The sequence below is a fragment of the Malaya genurostris genome, chromosome 2, assembly GCF_030247185.1.
Source record: "Malaya genurostris strain Urasoe2022 chromosome 2, Malgen_1.1, whole genome shotgun sequence".
NCBI classification, from domain to species: Eukaryota; Metazoa; Arthropoda; class Insecta; order Diptera; family Culicidae; genus Malaya; species Malaya genurostris.
In genome coordinates, this window is record NC_080571.1 from 284,577,378 (window position 1) to 284,592,336 (window position 14,959).

General features: G+C 38.4%; 1 protein-coding gene across 1 annotated transcript; it reads left to right on the forward strand.

The window, feature by feature from the left end:
* The first annotated feature begins 2,599 nt into the window (after positions 1–2,599).
* On the forward strand, positions 2,600–3,807 carry LOC131430393 (pupal cuticle protein). Its single transcript, XM_058595328.1, has 3 exons — positions 2,600–2,757; positions 2,896–3,281; positions 3,350–3,807. The coding sequence occupies exons 1-3, from the start codon at positions 2,743–2,745 to the stop codon at positions 3,513–3,515; spliced, it is 567 nt and encodes a 188-aa protein (XP_058451311.1). The 5' UTR covers positions 2,600–2,742; the 3' UTR covers positions 3,516–3,807.
* The last annotated feature ends 11,152 nt before the right edge of the window (positions 3,808–14,959 follow it).

A 14,959-nucleotide genomic window follows, 5' to 3' on the forward strand; every position in this document is an offset into this window, starting at 1 on the left:
TTCATCTCATTTGGTTTCGCAAAGTTGCCAGGTTTTCTCATAATGTTACAAAACAAAATTGTTTTTCTTCTTCAAATTATCATCAACAAGTATTTTTTATGGTACCCATTAGTAAATTATACATTAGTTTAATTATATTATTGATATTTATATTTCAATAAAACTATTTCGGCTTCGAATATTACCAGGAAGAGCTTGTTAAATACTAATGAAATAACCATTGTGGCCAATCTAGTAGCACTGGTTTCCTTCCGCTGTATGTCAACATAACGCTGTTAAGTGTGTGTTTCATCGGCTGTGCACAGAAATGCCATGTATTTTCATAGAAAATATGTCTTGCTTTGCATAAAAAGTTTATGACTGCTCTATCTGTTTTCACTAGTGAAATGATGTTAAAAGATAATTCTTCATATCTGCGAAGATTTCCATTTTAACATGCGATTTGTCCGTTGATTAATAAACTTTCAAAGAATTACTGCAACCAAATACTAATAGATACTCAGAGAGGAAAGTCTAATTTTTTACTTCTCACTTTTTATGAACCTGTACAAATCTGTATTACATTTAGGAAATCTGTATAAAATCTGCACTCTGATTTAAATCAATATGCGAACGCAAAAATCTATACAGTACAGATAAATGTGTATAAATGGCATCTCTGGCTCTGGATTTTTTTTAGAAGAACGTCGAAATGATTCAAAACTGGTTCTAAAAATAAAATATATTTATAGTTGGCTTTATGCCATTTTCAAGAAAAATTCGGACATTTCGAGCCTAAGAGTGTAATAGCGCAATGTTTTGTGTTGATTGCTGTCGCCATTGCTAATTTATGGGATGAATAAAGGACCAACGATAGGATGAATATATAACCTTTGAGATGAAATTAGGAGCACAATAGTGAACATATCAGATGTGTTTTTAGCTAATTTTTTATATTATTTAAATTTTCAAGGAATGTGAATCAATTCTTCATGTGGAGCAAGGCGAATTAAGCAGAAATATGAAAAAATTATGTTGGTTTTAGTTCCTAAATCAGGTTTTTAAGGTAACATCTTTACAAATGAGATGAAATAGGGAGTCCTTACCCTATAAATCACCGATTACACTTTTAATGCTTCAGAAAAAAGACGTATACTAAACACTAATGAATACTTTAACGTGACCTTGTCACAGATGTCACTGACAGTTATACCAACCTAGAAAAAATATTTCGACGAATAAGGTTATCACGCTAAATATAATTCAAAAGTCTTATCACTTGTTGCCCACAGTAGTATTTTTCCATGCCCTTTCTTCTTTTCATTGTAACTTGGAAACTGTTCGTTGTACAAAAAAGGGTCTAAGAAGAAATTGAAGGAAAATGATTAAGCACTCTTAAAAAAATATAAAAAATACGAAGAAGTTATGGCATAAAACAATGTATGACACTTGTAAAACTTTGAATTTCTGATTTAAAAAATTTTCAAAAAAATTCCAGAATATGATTCTACAGATCAAACAATAATGTGTGTAATGACTCACTTAGTATTGCAGGTCTCCAATCTCATGTAAGCTTCACTCAATTTAAAAAGCTTAAGCACAAACGAAACGTAAAGAAAACGAAAACTTCAGTTGCACAACTCATTTAATTAGAAATACATCATAATACAACACTACTAGAAAATGCAGCTATAATTTGTAAATTTGAACACATCAATTACCGATGCTCTAGCAAATTATCGACTTTTTGCGGTCGGCAAATGCTGAAATTTTCCATCATATAACCGTCCGTTGCCGTAGATCCCAGTGTGCCTAGCGTGCAAGAATTTCCAATTCCAATGCATGTGACTGGTAAGTCAAAAAAAAAAAACGGACAGTTTCACATAATGCGAGGCCGAGAACTGCATGTTCGCGATCATCGTTGTCACTGTTGCGTATTTGACGGGGGAGCTCGATGTGATCGCGGAAAATGGTGCTGGCAAAGAGAGGAAAAAAATATAGCAAACGTTCGTCCACTTTCGGTTTCGTGAGTGGGTTCGGAACTTTACGAGAGGTGGTTTCAAAATTCGGACATACGTGTCCACCAAGAGGAAAAGAAGTATACATGACGGAATCATACTTTTCCGGCCCAGTAATCAAGGGCAACATGTTGTTATTATTTATTCTTTTACGCGGAACGTATATGTGTGTATAGACAGGCATGTTCTAGTAGATATATTAGGCGATCGAGTTTACACTTAATGCTATTCCTACTCGTTCCATGGGTTTGGTGCCGGTACGGTGGCGATACTGCCGAGCTTCGGCTTCCTTCACCAGCGTCGGCGGAATATAAGGCACCGAAACGCGATGTCTCTTTCGTACTCGCGCCGATTTCCGCAAGCCAAACACCGCGTCACTATCACCACTCTCTACAGACCGCTCGCCCAGCCTCGGCGCATCGTAATGCACCAGCCGTTTGTCTGCCAGCCGATCCGTTGACCAAGGGGCAAAACAAGCACGACGAATCCTGTTCGCGATCTCTTTCATGCTCTCACACTTTCAGATCGGCACGAACCCACGAACTGCAAGGAAAAAGAGTGTTCAGGTCATACTAGAATATTGGAACGTTGGACTCTGAGCGCGGGCTGGGTGTGGTGTTACTATAAAAGACAAGAATCGATCCTCCAAAGATCAGTGTTCGGTACTCAATTGGAAGTTTTGTGTTAAGCGACAAAAATCGTTCCGGTAACATAGAAGTCCAAGCTGAAAGTAAAACTGCTAAGAATGTACTCGAAATTGGTAAGAATCAAGGAAGTGAAAGTCAGTGCCAGTGTCGAATCAGTTGATATTCTCGGTTCTAAACAGAACATTTGTGCTGCTGAGAATTGTTGTGTATGTTTAAAATGAAACCATTGAGCAAGTGTTTTTGGATTGCAGATCGCTGTTCTGGCTTTGGCCGCCGTGGCAATTGCGGCGCCTCAACATCAGGAAGCTGCCCGATACCCAGCTGGAGTAAATCCGGCTGCTTGTCCGTCGTACCCGAACTGTGACAATGCCGCCCTGCACAACCCAAATCCACACAACAATCATGCCGCCAACCATTGGAACCCGAACTGGAATGCGGCACCACAGCCTGCCTGGAATGCAGCCCCCCAGCATGACTGGAATGCCCAACCAAGCTGGAACGCTGCCCCACAGCATGCCTGGAATGCACAACCTGCGTGGCATGCTCCTGCCCAGCCAAGCTGGAACTCTTATCCGGCTGTAACTGGACCCACTCACAACCATCTGGGAGCTCCCGCTCCATCTGCCGGTGGCGACAAGTAAGTTTTCTTTGTGTGCATCCCAGAGCAACTGACGGGAACTGACGTCAATATTCTCTGCTTCACAGGTACCCGGCTGGTGTGAATCCCCACAGCTGCCCGAACTACCCATTCTGTGATAACTCTGCTCCAGCTGGTGTCCCACATGTTGCCCCTCTGCCGGGATACACCGAACGGCAGTACCCAGCCGGAGTGTCTCCCCACAGCTGCCCCAACTTCCCGTATTGCAACTAATCTGTGATCTGTGCCTTTTTTCGTATAGCTAGATACTCATTCCGACTAGTGTCCAGGAGCAGCTGATCCATATTTCCCAGTTCCAAGGACAAATGTCTTTCCGTCACCCACATACACTGCCATGCTTGTTTTGTGTAAATAATTTCTCATAGGATTGTGAACAATTGATGTTGTGTCCGCAATAGTATTGTGTTGATCTGTGAGTTGTGTTCATGTTGTGCAGAAGAAAAAAAAAGGAATTTTATTGAAATTAAATGCAAATCGAGATTTAATCTTGAGTTAAAGTTGTGAACTAGTTATGTTATTTTTTATAATATCCCGATCCATAAACAATGATATCCATGTGTTTCAGTTCGAAGCTTTGCCCGGAGCTGATCAACAGACATCCGACAGATTAGTTCAGCCGGACCTTTTCGTTTTTACCATTAATATAGCATACACTGAGGTCTTTTTTACGCGGAGGATACGTGCCGCGTAAACAAAAAAGCGCGAAAAACCCGTCTAACCGCGTAAAAACTGCTTAGAAAAGAAGTTAGTGTATTCTATCTATCGATTTGAGGATTCTGACAGCTTCCTAAAAATGAGTAGTCAAAAAAGTCTCAGAGTAGTGGCGTACCTAGGAAAATTTTCGCCAAGAGTAAAACTTGGTTTGCCACCCCATCGTTAGTTTAGTGAGCTAAACTAAAGGGATCGATTAGGTGAACAAATAGAAAAAAATTGTCTGAAGCCGTGTCCAAATCCGAGATGACGACTTCAGGTAAATCGATATTCGTTGAAACACCTTGCAGTAGAATTTTATACAGGTTTCAAGAAACCAGAAATTTTGGCTTCAAACATTTGTTTCCGATATCTAACCATCGAATCCATTTAAAAAATATTCATGTTGTAGGAAGTTTAAAAAAATGTCGATATAGAGTAATTCCTGAAATGGGAAGCAAATCATGAGACTTCAGAATGACGAACCATTTGTTTTGTATGGATGAAAAGACTTATTCAACTCAAAATTGTCAACTTTACAAAAGAATAAGTTGAAGAAAATTGGTTGAGATCTTTAAAAACCTTTTCAATTCCATCTAGTGGTGTAATGATACCATTCTCATAATACTTAAATAACCTCACTAGAAGATTCTGTTAAGATTTGTTTTTTCAAACATGAACAAAAAAAAATCAATAACTTTCTTCGGTATAAACTACCATCACCTTTTCAATTTGTAAACAGTTATGTCAAGTTTATATATCAGGTGTACAACTTTGCTTCCGCCGTTTTTTTCCAAAGTTAAAAGCTTCATTGCGAAAAAGTGCTTACAGATGTATTATTCAAAGTATTGTCCGTCGCTAGCGCCAACTTTCTCCCATCTTTCCGGCAATTTTCGGATCCCGGTTCGAAAAAAGGAGTCCTCTTTTGACCATAATACCTTTCATTTGAGTTTGTGAAAATTGGTCACGTCATCTCTGAGAAATAGAGTGACATTTTTTTCATTTTCTTGATGCATATCAATCACCCAATTGAAAGTCGAATCGGGTTAAAATTCAATAACGATCTATGGGACCATAAAACCTTTCATTTGAATCTGAGTTTGTGAAAATCGGTTCAGGCATATCTGAGAAAATTTAGTAACACTTTCGTCACATACACACATACATGCATACATGCACACACATACACAGACAGACATTTGCTCAGTTCGTCGAGCTGAGCCAAATGATACATCCGGGCGTCGGTTCAAAAGTCGGTTTTTACAGTAATTCCATAGACTTTCTATATGGGAAAGGCAAAAATATACATCGAATAATAAATATGAGCGCTGTTGATTTTATTTTGAACTCAAACTCAAAACCATAATTTGACATTAATAGGATTGCACACGGTAAAAATAGATATGATCAATTAATGAGTAAATACCACTTCAACTTATCATATCAAACCAAAAACAAAAGGATTCGTTTTCAAGTTTTAAATATGTTTATGCCTTTCTCTTGCTTGAAAACCGACGAATTTTGTTGTGTTTTCTTATTCCGTACCGTGTCGGTTTTGTATCGTCATTAGCTGATGGCGGTTTGAAAATTTTTACGCTTATTTCTCAGTAATTGCGGAACCAGAAGTCGGACCGGATGAAATTTTACAGTAGCTTTGGAGTTGTAGCTTTGGAGTTGTCTCCTTTGTGACCTTTAAGAAGAAAAACTTTTTGCAAGCGTATGAGTAATGTCTACAATGTGTGCGTAAAAACAAACTCCGGTGCTTCTTTTCCTGATTTTGATCAATAAATCTTCCATATGGTTGAAAAATAAACCAATCAGTTAATTCTACTTAAAGTTGCAATTCGAGAAAAGCGAAAATCTTAGTCTAAAACTCTTCCGTTTTCCTTGAAACTGCTCTAGAAAAAAAAATTTTCAGTTTTAGCTTACTTCCACTAACACATTTGATTACACATTCTTATATGGATTTCCTCTTGCAGAAATTATTGCGATTTAAAGATTTACGTACCTTCTATGATTAAACCCGCAAAATAGGAACCTTTAATTTAACACGCGAAAGGCAATGGATATGGAATGTTGTCGTAAAACTATTTATTTTTCCGGAAAACTGCTTTTGTAATAGAAAATATTTAGTTTTGTTTATTTTGTGTAGCGCAATCTAATACAAATGCATTGAAGCAATCAAATTCTCCATCAAACGTTGGTAAAAAAAATTTTTTTTATTCAATAATATAATATATTTTTAGGCACACTGCTTAAGCTCTAAGATGCCAAGGGTATTTTCTAATCTTAATTAACGACTAACTTAAAACTAGAATAGTATCATTAGATTTTGTCGTTTGGTGAAAAATAGATCAAACTTTCATCCAAGATGTCAGGCTTAACATTCATTTGAGAATAAATTATTGTTAAAAAAAGGCGGGTGGGTAATGTCAGAGACATAACTGGATGTCGTGAATACGAAAACAAATGACATGATCCTTAACACTTCCGAATATCAATTAGTTAATCAATTGTATGAATTATGCAAGCATTCCCCTTTTTCACATTTTTCGCAAAAACAAAGAAGGCTTCACTTCATCTCGATTACTGTGAATTTCACACGGCGAAAAGTGCACAAATCTAATCAAACTGTTCTACATTTGCACTAAACTGAGGATATTTTCTTTCGATTTGCGAACAACACATCCTATTAGTTCTTCAGAAAACTTTTAGAGCCATTATAACGGCTGATTTTTTATAATGCTCTCCAACGTTGCTTTTTCATCCATCGAAATGACTGGCAGCTGGGACGTAATCGCCACACACTGATTTGTTTTGCTGGATGACGTTGTTAACCCTTGTGAGTTGGTGGATGGTGGATCTTCCTTTCCGGAACCCAAACTGTTCTTCCAGAAATATATCCTGTTCATCTGCGAAAGCAAGAATTCGCCTTTGTATTGACTTTTCAAACAGCTTGGATAGGGCAGAGAGTAAGCTGATGGGCCGATAGCTTTTGGAAAAAGAAGGATCTTTCCCCGGTTTCAAAACTGGGATAACTTTAGCTAACTTCCACATTGAAGGGAAGTAACCAAGCTCCCAGCACCTGTTAAAAATTTTAGCTAAGAAGACAAATGAGCGAATACTCAAATGTTTCAGCTCAATGTTGAATGTGTTGTCGAAACCGGGGGCCTTCATATTTTTGGATTTTTTCACAATAACCATCAGCTCATTCGCAGTGACTCTACTTTCCTCTGGAACCAAGCTGTCTGATTGGTCAACCTCAGCTACGCTATCTGTAACGGCTCTTTCATGTGGACTAACAATGTTAAATCCTAAATTGTGAGAACACACAAACTGCTGGCCTAGCGCATTTGCCTTCTCTACTGGTGTGATTAAAGGTATTCCTTCAGCTGCGTCCTGGGCTGACATCAGAGGAGGAATAGGCTTCGGTTTTTTCTTAAGCACCTTCGTTAAGGACCAGAAGGGCTTTGAATGTGGGAGAATTTCTCGAAGCTTTTGCTGGAAGTTCCTGTTGCGAAGCTCAGATATCCTTTCCTGGATTATCCTAGTTAAGTTGTTATAAGTAGTCTTCCTATCTAGGATGCCAGTTCGTTGATACTGCCTCCGGTAGATATTCCGAAGTCGGATGAGTTTCTTGGTGACACTGTCGATTTGAAGAGAGGAACTCGGCATATGTTGTACTGGAACCGTCCTATCACGAGCGACTGTGATTGAATGCTGGAAGGAAGATAGGGCTGCATCGATTTCCATCGGGGAATCAAGTGGCAAATCGATATTAATAAGTTGGTCGGCGATATGTTGAAATTGGACCCAATCGGTGCGATAATAGTTCCTCCGAGGATGAATAGGCACTGTTTCTGGTGAAGATCCCAACGTCAATATTACTGGAAAGTGGTCAGAAGAGAGCTCGTAGAAGACAACCGGAGAGCTGTCTATGGCGATGTTGCTGATGAATATATCCAAAATGGAATGAACTCCCGATCTGGAAAGTCGCGTTGGTTGATCCGGAGCGAAGATGTTGTATTGTCCAGCTTCGTAATCTTCGGCAAGTACGAATCCGTTTCGATTCTGTCTTCTGTTTCCCCACAGCTCATGCCGTGCGTTCAGGTCCCCAGCAATGATGAATTTGTTCTGTCGTCGAGTGAGCATAGCCAGATCTCGCTTCAATAATGCACACGTACCATCTCGAAGATTGGTTTGTTTGGGGCAGTACGCTGCAATGATGATGATGGGTCCCATCGTCGTTGTAATCTCAATTCCGATGGCTTCTATGAGTTGCAATTTAAAGGCTGACAGAAGCCTGTGCTGAATGGATCGTTTAACGGCAATGGCAACTCCCCCTCCTCTGGTAGTTGTCCTGTCGAGCCTATGAATCCTGTAATTGGAAATAAAAATAGAAATTTCAGGTTTAAGATGAGTTTCAGTTAAAATAGCAATATCGGCATTCTTCTCTTGAAGAAAGTCGGACAATTCAGCAGTTTTGCTCCTGAGTGAGCAAGCATTCCAATTTACTATAACCAACTCATTATATTGCATATTCGATGATGAATTTGCCTAAGGCGTTGATTTGATCTAACCGCGTTCTGCAGTTTCGTAGTTTTGTTGTCATTGTTTCAAAAATGACGATCAGTTGTTCAGCAGAAAATAAATCACCAGAGTCATCCTTTGCTTGTGGTTGATTATTGCCCCATCCAGGAGGGATTTTTGAGGAAGATTCTTTTTGTGATCCAGCGGCTGAATCTTTTGGATTGCTGCGAGGAAGTGGCGGCAAATTCGGAATATCCCTCTTCGGTGGGAGCCGTGGGAAATTAACTTCATCCTTCTGTGGAACATTCTTGCGCGTTGACTGTTTACGGGACGCCTGTTGTCGAATTTTTGTGAACTCAGCACGTTTGGGACACGATTTGCTAGTAGATGGATGGTCGCCATCACAGTTCACACATTTTACAGCGATGTCATCTAGTAGGCAATCGTTGGTATTGTGTGGTTCGGCACATTTCCCGCACCGACTTTTCATGTGGCAATTCCTCGCTCCATGGCCGTAGTTCAAACAGTTCGTACACTGTGTGACATCCCGATGTACCGGTTTATACTTTTGCCATTCGATGATTATGTGAAATAACGATTTAATCGTTTTCAGTTGACTCATGGTGATGGAGCCCTTCTCCAGATGAATCAGGTACAGTTGATCTCTAAACTTTTTGTCCGTATTATGTCGCTTCATTTCAAACACCATCAAAGGCTTTAGTCCAGCCTCCGACAGTGCCTGCTTTAGTTCGGCTTCCATCATGTCGGGTAGTCCTCGAAGTACAACCTTCATAGGTTTGTTGGCGGCAATATCGTGTGTGAAGTATTCCGCTTTTGTCTGCTTCAGATAACATTCCACTCCTTTGTAGTGGTTCAAAGCCGGAACAGTTATTTTGTAGCCTTCAGTACATAAACGGATTGTTGCCTGTAGTCCTTTGCTGATCAGTGTGTTGAAATCCGAGCGTAGAGTTGGTGGGAAGCCCTTCAGGTAGAAAGGCGGCATTTTTTCCTTCTTCTGCAGTTCCTCTTCTACATCTACTGGCAGATCAGCATATTGGTTTTTACTCAGCAAACGGTCGTTTACCTGTACATCACTTGGCTTCAGACGCTTAGCATCCTTTGGATCCTTCTCGGATCAATGGCGGTTTTTACCCATAGCTTGGGTAGGTAGACAACTGCGAATAAAAAATAAAACAAAATCGAAATTAGTCGTAGTAGGTTATTCGTCTATCCACATCGAGTGTTAGATGACGAATATTGATTCAATTTTTGTTAAGAGATTTCCTTTTATGTGATTTCGTTTGTAGCTTTTTCCCTAATGGGCGGTACTAACGGCTATAAAAATAGCTGCATACAGAATTTTTATGTCGATTATTTCATTTCGGATTTGCATAATTTATTGAAAAAAAAACTATCAATATGCTGTAGGGATTCATTTCCAGCATTCAGAAGGGTCAAATTGCGTAATTCTCTACGATATGAGACTCTGGAACATTTTTCGCAAAAAAAGGCTTCACTTGATCTCGATTACTGTGAATTTCACACAGCGAAAAGTGCACAAATCTAACCAAATTGTTCTGGATTTGCACTAAACTGAGGATAATTACCTGAGATTTGCGAAAAACAAATCCTAATAGTTCTTTAAAAAAAAATTTAGAGCCATTAGAACGGCTGATATTGTGCAATGCTCTCCACCGTTGTTTTTTTCCCAATGCTAATGACTGGCAGCTGTGACGTAATCGCTCTTGTCGAAAGCGAAACTAGCTGTGCAGACGACACAAAACACATCTGCTCGCAGTGGCGATTGAATCCAAACTGATTGAATTTTTGTTAAGAGATTTCCTTTTATGTGATTTCGTTTGTAGCTTTTTCCCTAATGGGCGGTCCTAACGGCTATAAAAATAGCCGCATACAGAATTTTATTGTCGATTATTTCATTTCGGATTTGCATAATTTATTGAAAGAAACTATCAATATGCTGTAGGGATTCGTTTCTAGCATTCACAAGGACCAAATTGAGGAACTCACTGCGATATTCACCACTTTTCGGAACATTTTTCCCGGACGATTTGTTGTACAGCAGCAGATATTTTGTTCTCTTCCTTAGAACGCGTTCTGATTGGCTGATGTTGACTTGGAGCAAATGAGACAGGTTTTTCAATAGTGTACTATTGAAATACTTCAATGCTTTTGCTATACACGTTTAAATTGAAAAATTTCGATTCTATTGGTAGTTAGATTATATAAATCCTTCCACAGATCACTGAGCTATGAGCTTTCAAAATACGAGAAAGGCAAACGCGCCTTATGAATTATCCTCTTTGATACTCGTTTATACCAAACATTTCAGAAAAGTTTAATTTTGAATTATTTGAGATTATGTCACACAACTGAAAATTTTATCATAAAATTGTTATTATATTCCCGATGGCATGTAGCATGTATTCACGATCAAAAACTTATCACTCTCTCAGAGGGTAAATTTTGAAAAGGCACCCCATAGTAAAGTAAGTCGTATTCACGACAAAATAATTTCAAATAAACGGTTATGCGATCTCCTAGAAAAACCCGAATTCCATTCGGAACTCGCTTCCAGTCTGTTTCACAGAGTAATTCGTTGGAAAATCTTCAGTTTTTTAGTTTGTTTTCAAAAGTAAATTGTAAAGAGGAGCGAATCTTTTGAAATCTGTTCTACGTTTTTATTTTACAGGGCTCGTTAGTTGATGACCACACCAACTTACTTCAGTCATACTGAACCCCCGGTTTCGGAAGCACCGGGCGATTTATTAAAGATGGTGGGACCGGTTTCCCATAAATGAGAAGAGTGGTGTTAGGTAGGTTGCAAGTTTTAAGCCGTTATATGCAGTGACGATGCAAAATACTTGAATCTAAAAAATTATTCTAATTCCTCGGCCTTATCATACAAACTATTGAAATTGTGCCGAATTACGGTTTTCGGTTCCGAAGGTACCAAACATAATGGTCAAAAACTCCGACGTAGGAGTCACTTCGATTTCGCAGAGATCGATTTGATTCGATCATTAAATTTGGTTTGTATCCGTTTTCCGTTTCCGGAGATGCAGGGTAATGAGTGTTCTAAACTACAAACCGTCTTTTCATGTGACTTTTCAAAATACGTAAAAATTCTTCAAATCTCGACGCACAACTGTTTTTATGTGTAGATCTCGTTCGATGTTTTATGTTGGACCTCACTTTCTGATTTCGACAATACCGAAGATAGTGGAAATTTGCATCGATTTCTTTTTTAATTACTTAATGGGAATGACATCTTAACACATCAAGATAGAGTAAAACAGGTTTTTCTTACACACTTGCTTCACCTCGCTATGATGAGTATACAATCAAAACCAATTATTTCAGTTGCTAATCGATTGTTGATCAAAATCAGATTAAATTACATACAGAATCACAAGGTAATCAAACAAATTATAGACAAACCATCCTTCTATAAATAGTTCCTGATAATTCAAGAAACGTGAGACGATTGAAAGATGGAGAAGAATATAACTTATTACTGCCCACTACACAAATGTTTCCTATCGATGCTTTTTCACTGGTTGGCTTTTGAGTATTCACTAAGAAACATATTTCGAGTATTCAATGATTTTGTTAAAAAATATTATGTATCAGTTTTCATGACCATATTTGGACCATGAAATTGAATATAAAATTATATCAAAGCATAGCAAAGTCCGGATACGACATTGCGATGCGAATATGACCTTCTGTTTCAACATATTTCGCTGCAGATTCGTAAGTGTACTGGAAAAATTACCCGATTCTCCGAGTACTAAGAATTCTTCTAGGTCGAAGCTCGAACATGCATTATTCCCAGTCGTTAAAGTGGCCGTGGATAGGGAAAATAAATGAAAAAGTATTGGTGGAACAATGCTTTTTCAAATCGCAATAATAAAGGGTGATTTTTTAAGAGCTTGAGAACTTTTTTAAACAATAAAACGCATAAAATTTGCAAAATCTCATCGGTTCTTTATTTTAAACGTTAGATTGGTACATGACATTTACTTTTTGAAGATAATTTCATTTAAATGTTGACCGCGGCTGCGTCTTAGGTGGTCCATTCGGAAAGTCCAATTTTGGGCAACTTTTTCGAGCATTTCGGCCGGAATAGCCCGAATTTCTTCGGAAATGTTGTCTTCCAAAGCTGGAATAGTTACTGGCTTATTTCTGTAGACTTTAGACTTGACGTAGCCCCACAAAAAATAGTCTAAAGGCGTCAAATCGCATGATCTTGGTGGCCAACTTACCGGTCCATTTCTTGAGATGAATTGTTCTCCGAAGTTTTCCCTCAAAATGGCCATAGAATCGCGAGCTGTGTGGCATGTAGCGCCATCTTGTTGAAACCACATGTCAACCAAGTTCAGTTCTTCCATTTTTGGCAACAAAAAGTTTGTTAGCATCGAACGATAGCGATCGCCATTCACTGTAACGTTGCGTCCAACAGCATCTTTGAAAAAATACGGTCCAATGATTCCACCAGCGTACAAACCACACCAAACAGTGCATTTTTCGGGATGCATGGGCAGTTCTTGAACGGCTTCTGGTTGCTCTTCACTCCAAATGCGGCAATTTTGCTTATTTACGTAGCCATTCAACCAGAAATGAGCCTCATCGCTGAACAAAATTTGTCGATAAAAAAGCGGATTTTCCGAATGGACCACCTAAGACGCAGCCGCGGTCAACATTTAAATGAAATTATCTTCAAAAAGTAAATGTCATGTACCAATCTAACGTTTAAAAAAAAGAACCGATGAGATTTTGCAAATTTTATGCGTTTTATTGTTTAAAAAAGTTCTCAAGCTCTTAAAAAATCACCCTTTATTTGTGAATAGAGAGGTATAAAGTGTGCAGAAAGGAATACAGTTGCAAAAACAAAATGTAAACATTGAAACTATTCAAATCACCTATCAGAACAGAGTTGACTTATCTCATCTCACTGCTCATTCTGTAGTTAACAATTTGCAATCATTATGCGAATATAATGATTGTGTCAAAGAAGATAGTTTTCTGTTTGCCTTCACTACATGGGGAAACATTAGCTAGTTGCACTAGATATTTATAATTTAGAAAATGTACCAGCACAATCTTTCATGATCCATGCATTCTGATAGCGATTTTTCGTATCTTTAGTTTTGGAAAGATATCGCTTTATTTGAGCTTGAGCTTTGTGCTGCTGATACGAAGATGTATATTTAAATGAAAAGTACTTCCGGAATTGCTCCCTTATTCGAAAAATACAAACCAACAAACTCTACACTTTCGATTTTGTTGACAAACTTCCGGTTGCACAAGAGGGTTTTAATGACAAATCCGCTATTTGCTCTGAAAAGATTTGTCAGGCAATTCAGGAAGCTATAAATAAGTTCCGTGGGATTGTTTTGAGCCGGTACTTCTGGCACATACTCACTTTCCGCACATACTCACAATCAGGCGCGTAGCCAGAGAAAATTTTCGGGGGGGGTTTTAGAACATGGTGATAAATCAACACATGTACAATTTATATCACAATGTTTCCCATGGGTTATAATTTTTTGTTTCGGGGGTTGTTTGAACCCCTAAAACCTCCCCCTGTGTACGCGCCTGCTCACAATCCGTAACACACTCTATCAACGTATTCCATCTATTTTTCTTTTGATTTTCGCGAACGAGCATGGCTTCTCTTTTCTTAGATGGACAAGGCATTTTGAAAAGATTGAAATAGGGTAACTATTTCCATCTCATCCTTTCACCTCATTACTTTGAACATGAATAATATCTTACAACGTACCGGAACCAAACGGTGAAATGTGTTAAAATGACTATTTAAGCTATTGTCACACTTTCCCATTGAAAGAAATGGTTTTAAATTTTTCGGTGATCATTTTTTTTCATTTAAAACAATCTCCCTTTTCAATTTAGGACACATTTTCGTCTCAAGATTTATAGCCTGTTCGCACTATACCGGGACGGGACCGTCCGGGACGATGACTGAGCTGCCGGCGTGTGTATGTATTGGAATCCCAGATACGGGATAAAATCCATTTGGTTGTCGCCGATATTCCTCGCCGAGTTTTTCGCACCATCGGAGGTGGAAAAAAGGCGAACAGGCTATTACAGTTCGTCATGTTTCTGAATATCTACTAATCTAATACACAATTACACTACGATTGAAAGCTGGATGACTTCCTAATTAGTAATGTTCACTTGCCACTTGTTAAATTAACAATTAAAACTTCAAAAATTACCCGACAAGCAATAAAAGTCTTCAAAACTATGAGATGAAAGTGTTTCACTTCGTTCACTTGATTGCGCTTGTTTTCATCTCATTTGGTTTCGTAAAGTTGCCAAGTTTTCTCATAATGTTACAAAAAAAATTGTTTTTCTTCTTCAAAATATAATCAACAAATATTTTTTTGGTA